This window comes from Mus caroli, chromosome 2 (assembly GCF_900094665.2).
Source record: "Mus caroli chromosome 2, CAROLI_EIJ_v1.1, whole genome shotgun sequence".
NCBI classification, from domain to species: domain Eukaryota; kingdom Metazoa; phylum Chordata; class Mammalia; order Rodentia; family Muridae; genus Mus; species Mus caroli.
Window position 1 is genome coordinate 155,998,177 of NC_034571.1, and position 20,921 is coordinate 156,019,097.

General features: G+C 50.4%; 2 protein-coding genes across 3 annotated transcripts; both read right to left on the bottom strand.

Moving 5' to 3' along the window:
* Positions 1 to 969: 969 nt before the first annotated feature.
* Positions 970 to 8,512, bottom strand: Kcns1 (potassium voltage-gated channel modifier subfamily S member 1). Of its 2 annotated transcripts, XM_029474245.1 has the most exons (5): positions 8,426 to 8,508; positions 7,664 to 7,851; positions 6,477 to 6,658; positions 5,211 to 6,256; positions 990 to 2,381 (listed from the first exon to the last, which is right to left on the bottom strand). In XM_029474245.1, exons 4-5 carry the CDS (start codon positions 6,234 to 6,236, stop codon positions 1,914 to 1,916), a joined length of 1,494 nt encoding a protein of 497 aa, XP_029330105.1. In that variant the 5' UTR covers positions 6,237 to 6,256; positions 6,477 to 6,658; positions 7,664 to 7,851; positions 8,426 to 8,508; the 3' UTR covers positions 990 to 1,913. The 2 variants fall into 2 exon arrangements, with proteins under 2 accessions (XP_021012272.1, XP_029330105.1); XM_021156613.1 differs by lacking the exon at positions 7,664 to 7,851 and having other exon boundaries at positions 970 to 2,381; positions 8,426 to 8,512.
* Positions 7,743 to 20,149, bottom strand: LOC110307504 (WAP four-disulfide core domain protein 5-like). Its single transcript, XM_021179749.1, has 5 exons — positions 20,065 to 20,149; positions 16,174 to 16,317; positions 15,874 to 16,079; positions 8,426 to 8,643; positions 7,743 to 7,851 (listed from the first exon to the last, which is right to left on the bottom strand). The coding sequence occupies exons 1-5, from the start codon at positions 20,147 to 20,149 to the stop codon at positions 7,743 to 7,745; spliced, it is 762 nt and encodes a 253-aa protein (XP_021035408.1).
* Between the last annotated feature and the right edge of the window lie 772 nt (positions 20,150 to 20,921).

Here is a 20,921-nt window from a genome sequence, read left to right on the forward strand (position 1 = left end):
CTCTCCCAATGAAGATCTGTTAGTGAGGGACTGAAGAACCACGAAGTTGTTAAAAATTCCCAAACCAGCCGGGCGTTGGTGGCGCACGCCTTTAATCCCAGCACTCGGGAGGCAGAGGCAGGCGGATTTCTGAGTTCGAGACCAACCTGGTCTACAAAGTGAGTTCCAGGACAGCCAGGGCTATGCAGAGAAACCCTGGCTCAAAAAATCAAAAAAAAAAAAAAAATCCCAAACCAAGCAGGGCTGGGGATGGACAGACTGCCCAGTGAGTTTCCTTTTCAATGCTATTCACACTCTTTCCAGAGCGAGGTCTCGATCTCCCTCCTCTCTCCTCCCAGTGCCTGGTACCCAGCAGGCTGTAGCAATTGCTGAGTCCGGGCACTATGTGCTAAATCCACCTCGCCTGGGATGATGCCTTGAGACTCAGTGTGATGCCTTGAGACTCAGTGTAATGGAGCAGATAGGGCCCCAGGGAGGCCCCGAAGATATGGAAAGTGGCACTCAGCCACAGCGTATAAAAGTGGGTGTGTAGACCCCTTCACAACTTGTTCAGCCAAAGGGACAGAAGAGTTGGCAGGAGAGTATAAAAGATTTACCTCCATCAAAGATGACATGGCGGGGCTGGTGAGATGGCTCAGTGCTTAAGAATGCCGACTGCTTTTCCAAAGGTCCTGAGTTCAAATCCCAGCAACCACATGGTGGCTCACAACCACCCATAATGAAATCTGATGTCCTCTTCTGGAGTGTCTGAAGACAGCTACAGTGTACTTACATATAATACATAAATAAATATTAAAAAAATGGCATGGCCAGCCCTGGTCAAAAGGGACAGGAGTCTCAAGCCTTTGCCTGGGTGCTTATTCAAGGCAGGGTTGGCATTCTGTGTGATAGACAGGGAACTTCCCAGGTTAGAATGGGGGCCGTGGCAGTCAGGTTTATATCACTGTGATAAAAAGCATGACCAAAAACTTGGAGAGGAAAGGGTTTATTTGGCTTACATATCCCAGGTCATAGTTCAATGAGGGATGCCAAGGCAGGAGCATAAGGCAGGAGCCTGCAAGCAGGAACTGAAGCAGAGGCCATGGAGGAACACTGCTTACTGACTCGCTCCCGTGGCCAGTTCAGTCTGCTTTCTTATACACCCCAGGAGGAGTGGTACTGCCCACAGTGGGCTGGGCCCTCCCATATTAAATCATTAATCAAGCTAATGTCCCACAGGGCTTGCCTACAAGCAATCTGATGGAGATGTTCCCTCAGTGGAGGCTCCCCTTCCCAGGTAACTTTAGCTTGTGTCAAGTTAAAGAAAACCAATCAGGTCAGGTGCACGATTGCCCCCCTCCCTCTGCCACCACAGTTCAGAGATGAGCTGGGTCTTCTCAGTATCTCCTCTCCGGGTCACATGCCGTGACGGATTGGCTAGACTCTAGTTCTGGGGACAGGCCTTGGCCACCTTTCCTGTGGCAGGTCTAGAGCTGGGTCTGGGTCCCAGAAGGGTCTTTTCAGGCTTTCTCTGTAAGTCAGCCCTAGGAAGTAGGTGTGGTAGATGACTGTGCTATGGATCCTACAGATTCCAAAGACCCAGCCCCCTCCCCCCCAGCTCCTTCCAGGGACTTAGTGACAAAGGCTTAGTGATTTCTCTGTGGCATTCGGCTGGGCCTCAGTGCCCTCATCTGTGAAATGGGGATAATCATCTGCCAGGCTAAAGGCTCCCTATGGAGGCCGCCCTCTTCCTCCTCTCGGTGCTCATAGAATGTAGGGCAGTGGTATCCTGCCTGAGCTTTTCAAGAAAGATCTGTGGCCCCTATGTCTGACGGCTCAGGTGGATGGCGGCCATGCAGACCCTAAGCAAGGGAGGACTCTGCTCTGCGTTAGCTGATTCCCAGGCTGTGGGGAGGGTATGCAGAGCCCTGGTTTTAATAACTGTGAGATTTTGCAGGCTCCCGGGGGGCTTGGGTCTCCAGGTCTGTAGATCGTCCCTCCTGAGAAGTGTCCCGGGATGTTTCCAGAGACACGTCCGATACCCCGTCGACACTGCTCAGCAAGTCCTCAAACTCGCGCTGGCCGCTGCTCCGCACGGCCGCCTCCAGTGCCTTCTGGCGCCGGTAGAAGTGGGAAAACTTGTTGAAGATGATGGTGATGGGGAGGGCAACCACCAGGATGCCCCCGAGGATGCAGCCCGAGGCCGCCAGCTTGCCACCCACAGTCTCCGGCACCACATCCCCATAGCCCACTGTGGTCATGCTCACTGTACCCCACCACCAGCAGGCAGGGATTGTGTGAAAGCCCTCATTTTCTTCTTCGGCTGTGTAGGCCACACCGGAGAACACTGACACACCCACGGCCAGGTACAGCAGTAAGATGCCCACCTCACGGTAGCTGTGCTGAAAGAAAATATATGAACCCAAGTCAGAGATATCTGGACTTACAGACCTAGTTAGTGTCAGGAGAAACTGGCTCACAGTATAAAGGAAGGTCCAAGGTCAAATGGTAGAACTGGAGCCAAACCCCTGACTCTGAAGGACATTCTTCCAACTACATTAAGCAACAAAACTCCCTACGACTGATCACAGGTCTCATTTCTTTGAACATGGCGCCTGCTTGGCCACACCGATTCAGATCCTGGTGGCTTTTATGCTCGTGTAGACCCAAGAGTGCCACAGTTGATATTTCATAATGCAAAGAGTTGGCTTCGTGCTTTAAATTGCTCTACAACATTTCCGACAAGTAACAGAAATATCGTTCAGCCTCTCAAGGTAACTGAGAGGATATGAGTTCCTTAGATCATTTAAAGAATATTTCTGTACGGATGCCTAGGATGCCTAGTTCTCAAACCAGGAAACTCTGCTTCCCCTGCCCACCAGGGACAGTTGGAAAAACTTGGAGACATGTTTGGCTGTCACAGTGGGGACAGCTGGCATGCATGCATGCAGGCCAGGGATAAGGCCTGCTATCTCACAGAACAAAAAAAACAAAAACAAAAAAAAAAACCTGCCTGTCCTCAAATGATGGCGATGCTGAGAGCCCCTTGTCTACAGCAGATCTCTCAAACTGTAATTATGTAGGGGGTCTTTAAAAAGCCAGAACTCAATTAAGTACGTCTGGGGTTAGAGCCAGAGATTCCGCCTTCCTGGCAGACTTCTGGGTGCCGAGGAGGCTGTAGATGGTCAGGGACCTCAGTTTAGTAGCAAGTCCCCCCTACCCCCACCCCCACACTATGCTATGCTTGAGTCTTGGTTCGAACAGCCTTGGTTATTACTCTTCTCTCTCCTTGTAGGCAAAGCACCAATCTCTGGTTCTCTGCAAAGTAGCAAGGTTTGTGGAGCAGAAGGTTCTAACTAGGGCGAAGAATTAAAGGGGTGTGGCTAACATATTTCCCTGTGCCTGCCTAGTACCCAGGAGTCTTCCCAGGTCACACTAGCTAGTGCCTAGTATCCTGGCTGCCCCTGCATTAGGACTTGAATATTGACATGCCATCAATGGTGGGAGGTACTTTCGAGTGCCTTCTAGGGACTCATCACAGGGTTGGCTAGGGCTCAGGAGAGCACAAAAGGCTGGAACTGGGCACATCTGAGTTGTTCTCTGGAGTCTGGAGCCTCCCAGAAATCCTGTCACTTCTTAGAACCTCAGTTTCCACATCTGTAAAGTGGGGACGGTACAAACCCTTCACAAGCTCTGCAATGCCCTTGGAACAAAGAAAAGAGAAGGAATGGGCCCAGAGTTCATATTTTCACCCCCTCCACCTGCACATCTCTTCCCTGTGCCCCCTCTGCCGATGTGATGCCCACTCTGTTCCACTATCAGACTTTGGTACAAGTTGTTCACGTCGTCTCCTTCCCTGAACCAGGCTAATTTCACTCCCTGGGTGCGGCCAGTGGCCAGTAAGCTGCAACCAAGCTTATAAAACCCAGCCTAGCCACCCCAGGATCTTCATTTACAGGAAGAAAAGAAATAATAGCATCTTCCAGAGGAAGTCATCCTAAGGACTAATCAATAATCAATAACGGATGTGAAGCAGGCATGGAACACTCATTCTGTGCCCAGTGACTGTTAGCTCGAGGCTACTGTGAGGCTGAGTGACCTATGACTACTTGTGCCTTCCGATGACGCTGCGAGAAAGGCACCAGGAGAGAAGCCAGCTAGCATCCTGCTTTGCATATCTCATTGCACTATGTTTTATTCAATATTTCAGAGGTACATCAAAAAGCCTTTCCCTCTCTTGAATTCTTTTTTACCCCTTTTTTGGCGGGTGGTGGTGGACAATAGTGGTTCACTTTAATTTTGAAAAGATTTATTTAAGATTGCATGCATATGCATACTCGTGGCTATATGCATGTGTGTCTGGGTGCCCACAGAAGTGCTGGAGTCCAGTAGAGCTGCAATCAGAAGTGACTGTCAGCCACCTGATGCGGGAACTGGAAACCAAACTCGGATCTTCGGTAAAGGCAGTGTCCACTCCTAACCACTGAGCTATCTCTCCAGCCCTGTGGTTCACTGCAGTTTGTTTTCTGTATTCATTTACTTTTATATATTAAATTTTCTTTATTCTTCTGGGGGAAAGGTGGTACTAAGCCAGTGATTCTTAACCTGGGGGGTCACGACCCCTTTGGCAAACCTCTAGCTCCAAAAATATTTATGATTCATAACAGTAGCAAAATTACAGTTATGAGGTAGCAATGGAGATAATTTTTTGGTTGGGGGTCACCACAACATGAGGAACTCTATTAAAGGTTCACAGCATTAGAAAGGGTGAGAACCACTGTACTGAGCCCGTCTTTTAGTATTTTTTTTTTTTTAGGTTTATTTTTATTTATATTGTAGGGGTGTTTTGCCTACATGTATATTTGGGCACTATGTGTGTGCAGTGTCTGTGGAAGCCAGAAGAGGGCATCGCCTGGAACTGAAGTTACAGGTGGTTGTGAGCCAACATGCGGGTGCTAGAAACAGAACCTGGACCCCTTATTATATCAGTTAGGACTCTTCACTGAGTCGTCACTCCAGGTCCCCTAAGGCCTTCCTTACAGAGAGAGCTGTAAGGCTCTACATGATGAATATGAACGAATTATCTGGCCTCTAGCCTAATTCCGGGCCCAAGGTGTGGCATCTCTGTTCATGGGCACCTGGATGTTGGCCAGACAATAAATGTAGCCGTTAACCCACAGTGTCCTACATCTATTTCTCCGTCTGCCCCAACCCGGCCTCAGCTGTCCTACCTTGAGCGTGGCGCCCAGCGAGCGCAGCCCGGTGGAGTGGCGCGCCAGCTTGAGCACGCGGAAGATGCGCATGAGGCGGAACACTTGCACGACCTTGCCCAGGTCCCCGAGCTCCTCCCCGCTGGCTCCGCGCTGGTCACCAAGCGCCGCGCCAGCCAGCAGTGTGAGATAGAAGGGCAGCACCGACACGATGTCGATGAGGTTGAGCGGGTGGCAGAAGAAGTTGCGCGTGCTGGGAGCCAGCAGCAGGCGCGACGACACCTCGAAGCTGAACCAAGCGATGCAGAAGTACTCCAGGCGGCGCAGCACCGGGTCGTCGCGCACCTCCTCTGCGCTGCGACCCGCGGCCACTGCAGCCACTGCCGCCGCCGCCTCCCGAGCTTGGTACTCCGGCAGGCTGTGGATGCACATGGCAGCGATGGAGGCGAGCACCACGCCGATGGATACGCAGCTGAAGAGCTTGCTGGGCAGCGAGTAGCCTGGATTCTCCATGGTGAGCCAGAGACGACGGCGCAGGCGGCCACAGCGGGCCGCACCATAGCGCGCCAGCTCCCGCTGCACGTCGGAGATCTCGTCGGGACACGGGTCCACGCTGCTTGGCGCGTCGCTGTCCTCGTCCCAGGCGCGAGGCCGCGCCACACGCCGCTCCAGATACCGCGCGCGGCAGCACGTGGCCAGCGCGTTCTCGCCCAGGCCCCAGTAGTCAGCCTCCTGGCCGAAGGCGAAGACGCACAGCTCGTCCAGGACGTGCAGGTGCCCGGTGCGGTAGAAGTGCAGGAGGCCGAGGAAGAAGCCCGGATGCCGATCGAAGTAGAACTCGCGCGCTGCTGCGTCGTAGTCGTCGCACAGGCGCCGCGCCTGCTCCTCGGACGCCGCCGCCTGTAGGCGGCCCAGGCGCGTGCCCGGGAAGCGCGCAAGGGCGCGCGCGCTCAGCAGCCGCCGCACTCCGCCCACGTTCACGCGCAGCGCCTCGTCTCTTGGCCGCCAGGGGACCCGAGAGCCTGGACCTGGAAACTCGCTCACCATGGCTACAACAGTGTGCCTCCCTGTTGGTTAAAATCCCCGGCTCTATCCACAGTGCGGGAGACTGTGTGAAGTGCCAGGCATGCCGTAGGTGCCCAGATATTGAATGCCCCCTGGACTCATGTCAGGCCTGGGTCTGAATAGCCTTCAGCCCACCCCTCCAGACTGGGTAATTCACTAAATCACCCATCCTCCCCACTTCCGGTTCACCTCCTCCAGGGCACAACAAATAAGGAGGCCTACCTTGCAGAGCTATTGGAGTGATGGGATGGTGGGATGGCCTGGCATCTACTAGGGACTTGTATGGGACATCTCTCTTTTTCCTGGACAAGCTTGGATTTAGGAAGCCAAATGTCCACGGTGGCTCTTCTGACCCTCAGTATCCTCCGCCGTAGATGGGAATAGTTACGGCTTATTACCTACAACTATTAAGAAAGTCAGTTGAGACTTTAGATTCTCAGGTGTGTTCCCTGTACTTGGAGCCTCATGGCAGGATACTCCAGAAATCCTGCATCCCAGGATGCAGAGTCTCAGTCCGTCTTGATTTTGATGATTCGGAAATCTACACTCTGGGTTTTCATATCTGTCTGTCTGTCTGTCCGTCCATCCATCATATCTATCTATCATATCTATATATCCATCTATTTATTTTGGAGACAGGATCTCACATGCAGCTCAGTGAGGCTGATATCAAACGTTTGATCCTGGTACCCCAGTCTCCTGAGTGTTGAGATTCCAGACATGCACCAGTGCGCCTGGCCGGTCTGTTTTAAGAAGCCTTAAGGGTGATTCTAATACATGGTCAAGTGTGAGAGCTACTGGGATATATTGTGTCATAATACACCTGTGGTGTCCTTCAGACCTGCCTGACCTTAAACCTTGAGTCTGTGTTACCTTAGTAGCCTTCCTATTATTTCCTATCAGCCTTCCCAGCAGTGATCAGAATATAGGCTTGAAAGTGTAGGTCACTTTGTTAAATTATCTGCCTCCGTCACTGTCTATTCAAGTCACTCAAGCTGGAATTTAACTTTATCCTTAATGGACCTGACCCTTGGCTAAAATGTTTACTCTCCAGATCTTGGTTTTCTGCAAATACACATGCAGACAATAGCACACATTCCAGAAATAGCCAGGGGTTAAGATGGTTCGTGGAAACTGTCTAGCTTCGGTGGATACTCCAGAAACGCAAGGTTTTCCCACTGTCCACTGACCCCTGCTCCTCCTTTAATTTAGGGCTGCTGGCTTGCCCTGCTCCGTGAAGCTGTGTAATCTGTAATTAAGGGTCAGTGATGCCTTCTCCCAGAGCATGGGGATGGAGGGCACACAGCCCCGATGCCCTTCACTAACGCTGTGGATTGGGATTCTGTCCTTGGCTTTGCTCCTGTGCTAACTGAGGTCAGTCTCTTGACTCTGGGCATTAGCTCTCTTACCTAGAATGGAGGGCATGACACTGGATGTTTGGAGAATACGTGCAAAGTCCCTGGTGGGTGCTCAGTGAACACCAAGCTCTTATCCATTCCTTTTCAGATTCTGAATTTGCCACTTGCTAGCTGTTGACCTGAGCGGATCCATCACCCTCTCCGAGCTGCTGTTTCCCTCCTCTGCAGTCTGGACTGCACTGGAGAGAAGGAGGATTAAACAAGCCTGGTGTTTCCGGTATCGCAGTCCCTGGACCATAACCCGCGCATCATTTGCATCCTCTATCGGCTTTGCCATCTAAACACAGTTTTGAGTACAGTTCACTTCTATCATCCATTTGAAGCCCTGTTTGGGTCAACTCCCCATTTGCCACGCGCTTCCCTGCTCTATGAATTAGGGTAATTAATTCAACAAACATTTCTTGTTAAGAATCCCGGCCAGTCAGAAAGGCTGGGTGACTTATTCAAGATCATGCAGACTGTCTGAGGGCCTCTCCGGGGACCGGTTCAGCACTCTTGATACTTTTTGTGAGCATCCTCTGCGCGTTTGGTTGCTTCCCTGAGCTCCTCACACACGGAGCACTCAGTTTTATCCAAACACCACCCAGGTTTTCTAAATCCCATCTTACAGAATGTGTAAGCAAGACTAGCTCTGTCACGCTGTCCCTCTGTGGGGGTCTCCTAAAAGGGAATCCGCAGGGCAGGGCAACCCCTCTCCCCGAGCCCTGAAGCCCATGCTCCTAGCCACGCCCCTCCCCGCGGGAGGCTCCTTACCTGTGTTGGTCTCCAGGGATTCCAGCGCGCTTGTCCCTCAAGTCGCCGCCCTGGGCTGTTTTCTGTCCCGAGGCCCCGCTGCGCCTCGCTACTGCGGAGGCCCCGCGGCCCCCTCCTTTCCTGTGTTCCCGTCCCCCGCGGCTGAGGCCGCATCGATCGCTGCCGGCGGGGAGGGAGGGAGGCCGCGGGCGGCCGGAGGCGGTGGTTTCTATTCTTGCCTGGGATGGATGGGGGCCTAACAGCTGGGAGCATCTTTCAAAGTCAGAGCCTGGAAGGATGGGACGGTTAGGGAATGGGGACACCTTTGGAGAACGTTTTTTAACCTCTGTCCCAGGAATGGCAGCGACCAGGATTTACTTAATTTAGTGATTTAATATGTGCCAGGCACTGTTTCATGGGACGCACTCCAGACATGTTTAACACAAACTTGGCAGGGACAACAAGCTTTTGATTTTATAGGTGCCACCCAGGTACTTGTTCAGACTGTGGAGGTCTGAGTTAGGAGGGGGAGGGGTGCTTTATCTCCTTGGAGCCCTGGGTTGTGCCTGTCCTAGGGCGTACTAGTGTAGGCTCTGGTACACTCCTCTTCCAAGTGAGTTGTAAAGCCAGAAACCTGTCCTTCTGTCCTGGACGCTCAGAACTTACCTAGACAGTCCTGATTACTTCTACTTCGACTGCGGGGGCCTGACAGCCATGTTGAAAACTTAGAGAACCCCCATCCTCCTCCAGCATTTCTTTGGGCAGCTGCTGTGTGTGCTCCTTCACTCTTAACAATAATCACCAATATTCATTGAGCACTTCTTCAGGGCCCGGTCCCATCTCACTCAGCATGTGATGTACCTGCCTGGCAGGTCTGATCTTAATCGTCTGTCCGCTGGAGGTGTAAGGTGTGAGAAGCCTCTAGGTCACGTGGCTGAAGTTTATACCAACTGAACAACAGAGGCATGTGATCCCCCTATGCCATTTACAAATTCTGAACTGGGAATGAGGCTCAGTTGGCAGAGTGCTTGCCTGTTGGGTATGAAGCCCTGGAGTTGACCTTCAGTACTGTGTAAACCAAGCACTGTGGTTTATAGCTGTAATTCCAGCAGCCAGGGGGTGGGGGTGGGGGGATCCCAACAGTCAGGAGGCAAAGGTGGGGTAATTAGAAGTTCAATCCTTGGTTGAATAATGAGTTCCAGATCAGTTGGATTACATGAGATATTATCTCAATTGTTTTTTTCTTTTCTTTTCTTTTTAATAATTTCATTTTTTGTGGTCAGCCTATTCTTATTTATTTATTTATTTATTTATTTATTTAGATTTATGTATTATATGTAAGTACACTGTGGCTATCTTCAGACACTTCAGAAGAGGGCATCAGATTTTGTTGCGGATGGTTGTGAGCCACCATGTGGTTGCTGGGAATTGAACTCAGGACCTTTGGAAGAACAGTCGGTGCTCTTAACTGCTGAGCCATCTCTCCAGCCCCCTGTTTTTTTCTTTTTTAAGATTTGTTTATTTATTCATTTAATGTATATGAGTATGCTGTGGCTGTCTTCAGATGCACCAGAAGAGGGCATTGGATCCTATTACAGATGGTTGTGAGCCACCATGTGGTTGCTGGAAATTGAACTCAGGGCCTCTGGAAGAACAGTCAGTGCTCTTAACCTCTGAGCCATCTCTCTAGCCCTCAACTGTTTTTTCTAATAGCAGCATTAAAAATATAAAAAGAGGGCTGGAGAGATGGCTCAGCAATTAAGAGCACTGGCTGCTCTTCCAGAGAACCTAGGTTCAATTTTCTGCCCCCACATGACAGCTTACAACGGTCTGTAACTATAGTCCCATGGGAGCTGACGCCCTCTCCTGGTGTGCAGGTAAGCATGCAGACAAAATACCCATACACATAAACAACTATCTTTTGGAAAAGGAGACAGATAAGTTTTTTTAAATAATGTCTTTTATTTAGCCTAATAAATCCCAGACATAATTTTAGCATGAGACCAATAAAGAAATTAACAGTGGGATATTTTCTGTGTTCACTTTTGGATGAAGTCTTCAAAACGTATTGTACTCACTTTGTTGTTCTTTGCAGTGCTACAAACTACCATGGCTTCAGCAGCTTCTAATCCATGAACGCGCCATCTCATCATTTCTGAAGATCAGAAATCCGTGAGTGGGAAAGCTAGACTCTGTATTTATTTCATGTGTGCGTGCACACATGTGTGCACATATGTGAGTTAGTATATGTGTGTGTGTGTGCTTGTTAGTGTATGTGTGTGCTAGTGTATGCGTGTTAATATATGTGTGTTAGAACATGTGAGTGTGTGTACTTGATTGTGTTGATATACACGTGTGTGTATATGTGTTAGCATAAGTGTATGCTTGAATGTATGTGACTTATTGATTTGCCTCTAGGGTATGATGAGGCTATGTTCCTTCTGTGATTAGACTGTGTAAAGTTAGGACTTCTGCTGGCTTTCATGAAGTTACCATACTGGAAGGAAAGGAACCCAGGGTAACTTCTGGCCATTGCCAGCTGAGTATTTAGTTCCTTCACCCTCCTGAGCTGAAATGCTGCCAGCAAATGCTTGCCAGCAGAGCCTTCTCTAGCCGAGGCTCAGATAAGACACCCAGGCAGACATGTGGCTGCAGCCTCCGGAAGCACAGGGCCTGTGCTAGGTTTCTTAACTCAAGGACCTAATAAGTGCGTATTGATTACTCCACTTCATTTGTGGCAAATTGTTACCCAGAAATAGATATGTCTTTGCCACTGGATTCCTGTGTGACCTTGAGCCACGTGTCTCATCTTGGCCTTTTCTCTCTTCCTTATGTGCAAAGAGGGAAGAGCATCTCCTTCCAGGTTTCAGAGTGAGTTAGCACATGCTTGCCATTCCCACAAATAGCTTTCCCTGCCTTTTCCTTTCTCAGGCTAAGTTAGCTGCAGGAACAGAAATGGATTCCCCGTGGCTTCACTAGAGAGAAGAGCCTGTCCTTTGCAGCAGACACAGCTGCCCAGGAGCAACACTGAAGGTCAGCTCCTTGCGACTCCTTCCTCCACTCTCTGGTGGAGCCCTCCTCCCAGGAGTGAGGGATGTGGATGCTCTACGCACAGCCCCTTGAAGATCCATTAGCCTTTTGTGCACACTGGCTGCTGGGATGTTTTCCCATTGGACAAGCTGCAGTCTGTGGCTGTTTGTTAAACCCTCCCAAGGCTGCTGGAGCCTTGTGTGGCTACGAAGGGAAGAGCCAAAGTAAGAGCATCACTTGTTTCTGCAGTTGCCCTGTGGGCTTTGTCCACTGCTACATTCTCATGAGCCTCTTCTCTTTCTGGCACACACACACACACACACACACACACACACACACACACACACACACACACGACCTCGGGAAACACTTTAAAATCAGCACCATCAAATGAATCTTTATGACAAGATTCTTCCTGGGGTAACCCAAGCAAGACATTTCTCGAGGTTGTAGGTGTAGCAGCCACCGTTTGGGAACTGCTAAGGGTTCATGGGAAAGAGCAAAGGGCTGACTTCGTCTTAGTAGTGGGATCGACAGTGGCTTCCTAGGAAAGCCTGCCTAGTGGACTGATTTATACCTCTGATTGAGCCATCTTGAGCTACATGGACATCTTCCACTGAAAGGAAGCCAAGAAGTGGGGAGGGGAATTAAGTCAATTTACCTTTTCAAAATCATTATAGAATGTTAGTAAAATGCACAAATATACAGTCACGGCTGAACTAACATTTCCTGTTTCTGCCTCTGTGTTTCCCTGGGTAATATGTAGAATTCCATAAGCATTCCAGTGGCTGGTTGAGTGACATGGACGAGTATTTCTAACTGGAAGACACTACTGCTGCAAAGGAGGGAGGGAGGACACACTCTCACTCCTGCTAAAACTCAGGGCTTGGGCTTGGAGAGCGTCCAGGGTGAATTAGGCCTCTCCTGGCCTTCAGTCGCCTCCCAGGCCTTTGCAGACTGGTGTATAGTGTGTAGATGCTAGCTGGACCATTGTCTCATCCGCAGGAGTGTGTGAGGCACTATTGAACGAATAAGGAAGGAAAGCAAGCAAGATTGGCCTTGGTGAAGGAACCAGGTTTTTGGTATGCCGAGACAATTTCCACGAGGGCAGGAGGGAGGCACTGGGTTTGCAGCAGGGGTTTGGCAGCTGAGAGCTGAGGAGACACTGCATCGACAAGGCTAGGCTCCAAGGAGCAGATGGTGAGTGGGCCAGGAACTGGAGTAGAGGAACTGTATGGAGATTCCCCCTATAGTTAGAAAAGCCACAGCCTGTGATTCAGCACCTCCTGGCACTCCAGGGAACATAGCTCAGAGTCTGGATCCCCCAGAGGGCCTCGGGACTGCTGGTCTCCACATTTTAATTGGTTTATATGGGAGCTTCCTTTTGGAGTCTCTGAGTTTCCATTCCCCTCTACCTCAAGGAAGAAACCCAGGACAATCAGATGTGAACCAACAGGGTTCTAATGTCTATGACTGAGCTTGTGCACACAAACTTCTTGGAACTGTTCGAGCCTCTTTTTTCATCCATGGACAATGTTGTTAAGGGTGGATGGGTTCTTCTAAAACCTACTGTAATTACTTAATAGGGATGTAGAGAATTGGGTTGCAACTGTCACCGGTTGGCCCTAGCTCTAGTATGTGTGACCCCTTTGACTGTCTAACCTCTTTGGACTGCAGTTCTCTTAATCGTGAAGCAGGACCCAGTAGGGCTGGGAGCCATTGGTGGGATTTGTCCATATGAATGGAAGGATGCGGGGGTCCAGGGTGGGGACTCCGTAGTGTTTAGCTCTTGTCTGGATTCATTGTTATCTAAGGAAGAGAACGCCATTATTAAGTTCTGGCTACTGCCCAACTTAGAGCTGGGGCAAGTCTCTGTCTAAAAGCTGCCGCTTCTCCATTGTTAAACGGGAGCACCAGGTTCTCTTTCTGCAGGTGGAAGAGTAAATGCTGTGACAGGGGGAAGCATAGGGGAGGCACTTTCTCCAGACTAACAGTTTCTAGCGGGCTTTTGCTGTGTCACCAACAGTCCCATATCCCCGTGACTTCCTGCCACAAGTATTAAGTACCCCCACCCTCAAGTGTGGGACTTGGCTGAGATATAGCTCAGCTTTAGGCCTGTGGCTTCTGGGTGAGCTCTTTTTGTGGCCGAGACTGGACGTTTCCAGAAGAATGGTATCTTGTGGCTGTTAGTCCTACCCAAACAGGTTCCCAGCCAGGCTCCAAATGAGTAGGCGTGCTGTCTTAGCTTCTCTTTCTGTTGCTGTGACTAAACACCCTGACAAACGCAGTGAGAGGTAGAAAGGGTTCATTTTAGTTCACAGTTCAAGATACAGTCCTTTATGGCAGGGAGGTCAAGGCAGCAGGAGCTGGAAGCAGCTGGTTACAGTACATTTGCATTCAGAAGGGAGTGATGGATGATGCCCGCGTGCTATGCTCAGCTCACTTGCATCGTTTTTGTCCAGTTCAGGATCCAATGCCTAGGGAAGGGTCATACCCACAATCCAAGTGGTTCTTCCCACATCAATTAGCATATCAGGGCAATGTCCAGAAGCTTGTCTTTCAGGCAATTCTAGGCTCTGCCAAGTTGGCAATTTATAAACTACAAGTGGGACAGACACTATCTAGTGAGTCTGAGGACGAGAAGGGACATGGTGGGCAGAGACTATGATCCCCTATATTATCTGTGTTAATGTGATGGGTGGAGCAACCAAGGCCCAGAAGGAGGCTCAGAAATATCCAGGAGCTCACAGATTCTGTGACACCAGAAAGCTTTCTTTTCTCTACGTGTCACCTTGGAGCCATGTTGTTGGCAACTGTTACTACAAGCCAACAGTTCGGGCCTTTGAATCTAGTGAGAAGGGTTGTAGCAGCCAGAAAGTGGCACTCTCTCCATCTTCCAGACTGAAAAGGGAAGTGGTGAAGGACTCGCCTGGGTTACACCACAAGGCCCCGGGAACAGGACAGAAGAGACACAATTCCTAAGTTTGCCTCCAAAGTAGCCTGCCCCAAGTCTATCAGACAAAAGGGCATTCGGCAAAGAAAGGGGTAGGGGCACCTCCTTTCTCAGCTGTCTGGGTCCAAGGAATGGACAGACCCTTGCTGAGTCCTCTCAAGAAACCCTTGTTTGGCCCTGACTCTAGGCTGGGAAATCAAGGCAAGTGAGACACAGCCCAGTAGTGGAGACAGATGTACTCTACACATGACATCCCAACCGCTGGAGCCCCTTTTCCTGGATATGGGACAATCCAAATGGTCTTGGCAAGCACTTGGCTACAACGTGAAGCATCATCGACTCCCTGGGTCAGAGGCTCTCTTTTTGCTCCTGACTCTGCCAGGAAGCTGTCTCAGTCAGAGACCTGCATCTCTTGACATCTCTTTAACCCTTGTTAATCTCCATTTATTAAAACAGAATCAGGCTCTGCCTTGGCGGGTGGCCCTATTAGCTAGAGTTTAACGGTATTATTTAAATCAAGCACGAATGAATTCAATGGAATTACTGTTTTCATTACACTTGGCTTCGAAGATCCATGCTGCCTTTGTCCGTTGATCTTGCAGATCTTATTTACCTCAGCGACAACAAACCTCCTCTGCCCTCCCCTCCCACACCATCCCTTGGAAATGAATTGTTAATGTCCCAAAGTGAGCTGTTTAAACGAAGACGTTAAGTGAGTAGATGTACAGAGGTACTTCACACAACTTTACACATTACGGGGTGACTCTGCAGGGATGATGGGGACTGAGGCAGCATGTGTGGATGGACTGATGTTTGGAAAATTCTTGCTGGACACACATTATTTTGGGAAGGATAATCTGCAGGTGGGTTCAGGGCTCAGGAGAGAAGGGGCTGCCTGGCTTGGCATTTGAAGCGGAGGGAACAATGTACAGAGAGATATAAAACTGGTTCTGAGGTGGGATGGGAAGCCCAGCATGACCGTGGTGTGGGGTGCTGGAGCCGAATGATGAGCTACACTTTTGATGTCTGGTGTGGACCTTGGCACTCAGAGGAGAATGCAGGAGGCATGAGTTGTAAGGGAGCTGACAACAGGCCAGTGCTTGTCAGAAGGTCACAACTGTCTCTGGAGAGAAGATCTGGGTCACAGGATCCCTGGTCCCCACATCATGATCTCTTCCTGGTGGGAACCACACCCGGAGTGCAGAGCCATAGATCCTAAGCCAGAATTAGCCTAAAGAAAAGGAAAAGAAAGGGTTAACGCCTATTTTGTAACAGGACTCTGAGTCTGACTCCTCTATTTAGAGCCTATCAATCCAACTCAGAGAGATGCTAAGACAGGTCTCTCCAACCTCCTTCAAAAGGGCAAGCTGATATCCAGGTGGCACAGCATAGTTAGTAAGAGACCCGAGGAACCCAGTTTCTCTGCCTTGCTGATGGGAGCCCTTGCACCCTCCTTCTCCAGCTCTGGTCATTCTGAGGAAGGTACCCTGCTGAGATTATTGACCTGGAAGGACATCCCGGAGCTGGGCGGGAGGAAAGAGGAAATGGCACCTTTGCTGGGGTTTCGGCAGTCCCGGCCACAGGCGCTGGCACAGCACCGCTTCTTGCCTGAGCAGTCCGAGTCTTTGTTACACATGTGCTTGGTGGGACTGAGGCAGCGAAGTTGATCCACGGGGCATTTGCCCGACTTTACTGCAACACAGGGACTTGGGTGAGTCTGGTTGTGCCCACCAGTCCTGGGGCTTGCTTGAGGTTTGGGTGTTGGCACAGTGGGGAGGGCACTTACCAAAGACACGAGGCATACACTGGAGGAAGCAGGCTCGGCGACAGCACTTCCAAGAAGAGGGACACTGTTTGTCATTCAAGCACTGATCAGGAGGAGTCTTCTGGCTGCAGAGTCCGTCGTCTGGTGGGCAACCCCCCAATTTGTCTGTACGAGAAACCTCACGTCACTTAGCCAGACACAGCTCAGGGTTGTTTTGGGAATTGCAGGATCGACTATCTCAGTCTCTTGCTTGCCACCAGGATGGGTTTTATAGATTTTTTTTTTTTATTATCGAGGGCTAATTATGACACTCAGGTGGCATAATGGATAGGAAAAAATGAGATTAAAACTCTTAAGCTGTGGAGATCAATCAGCCAAGATTAGGACCTGAGTTTGATCTTCAAGACCCATGTTAAACAAACAAACAAACAAATAAACAAAACTAAACAAACAAACAAAACTAAACAAACAAACAAACAAACAGAAAAGAGTGCAGGGTCTGGCCCTCCAGCCTGGCCTACTAGATGAATTCAAGGTTAATGAGCTGTCTCAACAAGGTGGTTGGCAACTGAGAAATGACATCCTAGATGGTTGTCCTCTGGGCTCTATGCCTCCACATCTGTATGTGCCCATGTGCTCCTGTAGACACATACCTACACACACACACACACACACACACACACACACACCCCACACATGTACACGCACACAAATTTTCCACCTCAGACAAGATTGTGGCAGTCTGCCTCTGCCCACCGGTACCTCCCTGGTCTCGTTCTCTATCGCTCCTGAGCTGCTTCAAGCCAAGGAAGCAAGGCTTTCCCTGGCACCCGTTTCCACTCTGGCCACTTGGTCAGTGTATTGATTTCAGTTGAAATGTCCCCTCTTCTTAAGGCCCTGCTTCTCTGAGCCCATGGAGCTGGGTCAGCAGTGGGGTGAGTGCCTAGAGCTGTCTGTTGCTCTCCCTGTGCTGGAGGTTGAGGTTTGTTACCTGCTTGCCCTGTTCATCATGAGCACAGCACAGTGCAGGGCAGTAAGGGCATAATGGCTGCTGGAAAGAGAGGGATTTGTAGGGAGGCCCCGTGTTGCATATATGCTCTCCTCTTGCTACGGGTGACACTTCTATGCTGCTGTGCTCACCTCTGTTGGAAGAGGCATAGTTTAGACTCAAGAATCAACTCTGTCTCTGAACCTTTCTCTGGAACAGCTCTGGAAGGCTCTGACCTGGAGTTGGCCTAACCAGTCTTTTCGTTGAGGCTTCATGCACAAGTTGGAAGTCTTCTAAGGAGGCAGAGATTAAGGTCTGTAAAGGACAGTGAGCAGCCTAGCCCACACGGGCCTGGGCTGGGCTAGGATTCTCTGGCTCTCTTTAATCTTCATGTTCTGTGTTGACTGCTTTGGACTATAGGGATGGGGCTGGTCCTAGGACTTCAGCTCAATCTAGCAACACAGAGGCTTCAGTTGGATCCAGGACTCTGAATGTAATCCCCTGGGGCCCTATCCCAGAAGTTCTCGCTGACCTACCCACCACCAGCTCCCCCAGCCCAGGGAAAGCTCCTACTTCCTTGCTTAGAGTCCAGACAGCTCCATTTGCCTCATGCCAACCTTCTTCTCACTCTGTCCCTGCCTGGGCACGGTTGTGCACATAGTAGGTGGTCCTTTGCTCCTGCACTGTCAGCTTTAGTTCCTAAACTGGTGGTTGAAGTCGAACTGCTGCCCCCTGCTGGAAAGTAAGCTGCTTAGCTGTTTGGGGAGGAAGATGGGTTCTGTCGGGGGAGAGTGATTGGAGACTATCTATAGACCAGGATTTAATACCAAGCTCACATCCCATTACAGAGGTGCTCAGGCCTTGGAGAGTGGGCCGAATGGAGCTGTCTGAATTCTAATCAAGGAAGTTGAGTCTTGTGGGTGTGTGTGTGTGTGGGGGGGGGAGTGCTGCATAGATTGCAGCACAGAGGAAGGGGAATTGCTGCGGGAGGACCCTGGGGTTGGACTTCAAGGATCAGACTGATAGGGAACGGACAGAAAGTTGGCATTGTAAGTGAGACAAACTATCGGTGCCACAGTGTGGAGATAGAAAGTCTGGGCTGGACAGAGAGGTGTGCAGGGCTCTGAGTAATCACACTCTCATGGTCACTCTCCTAACCTTCCCTCCACACCCAGGTTTCCTATTTGTGACGCATTCTCTGTGACACACACACACACACACACACACACACACACACCACAGCTGATATGTAGACTCCATACCTGTGTGGCAGCCATCCATGGGCATGGTTAAACTGGTGAAGTCAGATGCATGGGTACGCCTCGCCCTGAATACATACACAGCTCTCTAAGTGGAATTACTCAACTGCCAACACCCTGACATTTGAATGGGGAGCATGGGATAAACAAAAGTGGCTGAGCCTCCACTGGGACGAGCTAATGCTCTCCTTTCCTCAGCCCCTCTGCCTTCTGCCAGTGTCTGAAGTTCTACCGAGAGCCAGGCAGATGCCTCACGGGAGAGAAACCAGGAAAGGATGGAATGACATGAACGGGTGTTGGTAAGGATGTCACACCTGGCCAGGTAAAGCAGGCTCGGGCTCTGGTGGAGCCAGGTCTCACCCTGGGTGTAGTGTCAGGACTGTTCTCCTAGGACCCCTCAGTTGCTCCCCCGAATCTCCACATATGCTACACTTACAGCCATGTCTGACATTTATCCTTCAAGGCTTCATTTACTCATGAGAGGAAAGCGTGGACCCCTTTTCACGGGAGTGAGTTGCTGAAGGGAGCCTTTCTGACTCACAAGAACTGCCGTCAGTTACCACGTTTGATACTGTCTTGGTCTTCAGCACTGGCAGTTGGTTAAGCAGTATGCCTTGGTTTGCTTACCAGTAAAATGGGGGTAAAAACAGTGCTGGCTCACGACACCGTAGTGAAGACTTGTGGGTGATGGCTGCATGGGTTACAGTCCACACAAGGTCTGACTTTGAAACCTACTAGCTAGCATCTTTCTTCCTCCACGTGGGATGTCCAAGCCTTCTCCTCTGTGCCTCTGAGGAAGGCATAATCCAGGCTAAAGGGAATGTGCGCCATGTAAATCCTACTACCTCCATGTACCTGCACTGCACAGGCTTCCCCAGTCTTGGAGGATGGGTTCTGTCCCCATTTGTATACTTGTCCCCTAAAGCAGGGCTAACTCTCCAAAAGTGAATGTAGGTCAAAGCCCAGCAGCCTCAGAGGAGGATGGAGGTATGGCCTCACCCTGACAGGGAGGCATCTGTGGAAGAACCCTTATGCCTCCCTCACTGTCAACAAACCAAGCCGTGCTTCATCAGGGATGGGAATGGACTGAAGCTGGAGAAAGGGACAAGAGAAACAAAGGCAGAGATTCCTCCCATCAGACCCCAGGTCCCAGCAGCCACGCTCCTTACTTAGCTCCCAAGTCCCTTCTACAACCCCCATTGGTGGAATCACATGATGTTTTCTCCATACAGAGAGGCACAGTGACGCATGCATCCTGTCCGTAAGCTTGGGCACAATAACCAAGTGTCTATAGAGGTCTGCTCAGACAGGAACGAAGGCACCTATGTACACAGAAACAGCTGTGTGTCTTTATCTGCCTCAGTACAGGGGAACGCCAGGGCCAAGAAGTGGGAGGCGGGGAGGGTATGGGGGACTTTTGGGATAACATTGGAAATGTAAATGAAGAAAATATCTAATTAAAAAAAAACATTCGGGTGTGTATATAGGCACAGGCAAGTTGACCCAAGCACAAACAAGCCTGATGCAAAATGCAGGTTCCTGGGAGCACTGAGACAGACAGACAGACACACACACACCACTCATCACTGGCTCTCCCACAGCCCCCCACTCTCCACAGAAAGGCAGAAGCCACCTGTCCGGAGTACAGGGACTCATGACACTCACCTCCCTTCTTTCTACACAAGGCAACAGGCAACTGAGTCTCCAAAGCCAGGAGGACTACCAGGAGGAGGGAGCTCTGGACTCTCATGTTTCTTTCGTGGCACCCAATAAGCTCAGGGCTCAGAGGCCCCCAGATTAACACTTACAGTCTCAGAGATGCCAGAGCAGTTGAGTCAGCAGAAGAGGACTAGAGGGTGACCAGGGTGGCTTGTGCTTCCCGGATCTGGGTCCCTCCCACCCTCCCACCCTCCCACCCCTGCCTGATGTCCTTAGGGCAAGGGGTGCTTGTGCAAGAGCGGGTAGCAGAGTTCTTTGTGTTAGGGACGTGGATCTAGTTCTGCCTGTACTGCTGACTTGGCCTCTGAGTGCTGGGTAAGTCTTGCCTGTCTTTGGGGCTCAGTCTTCTCATCTATATTGTGGGGAGAGGAAGAGGAGGGGTCATAATAAAAGCCACACAGAGACTTTTTCCTTTAAGGCACATGGCCGGCTCTGCCTGGGAATGTGAACCTCGGCCTCCTCCACCCTCTGACTGACTACAGGCATCTGGAACATCTGGTAGAACCAGGCCGGTTTATTGTGCCCAGAGAATGAAGATGTGCTAGGATATGACAGTGACTCCTTGTTTTGTTAACATGCTTACTAGGAATGAAACCCTTCTATTGGTTCCCTTTGGCCACTAACCCTGTTAATCCCTACGACCCACCCAACCCCTGTCCTAGGGACTAAACCCAGGGCCTCTCAAGTGCTAGGCAAGGATTCTACCACCGAGTTGCATTCCTGATCTCTTTAACTTTTTAAGTTTTGAGACCATCCACACCTTGCTGAGTTTCCTAGGCTGATGGGCGTACTTGCTGCTCTGT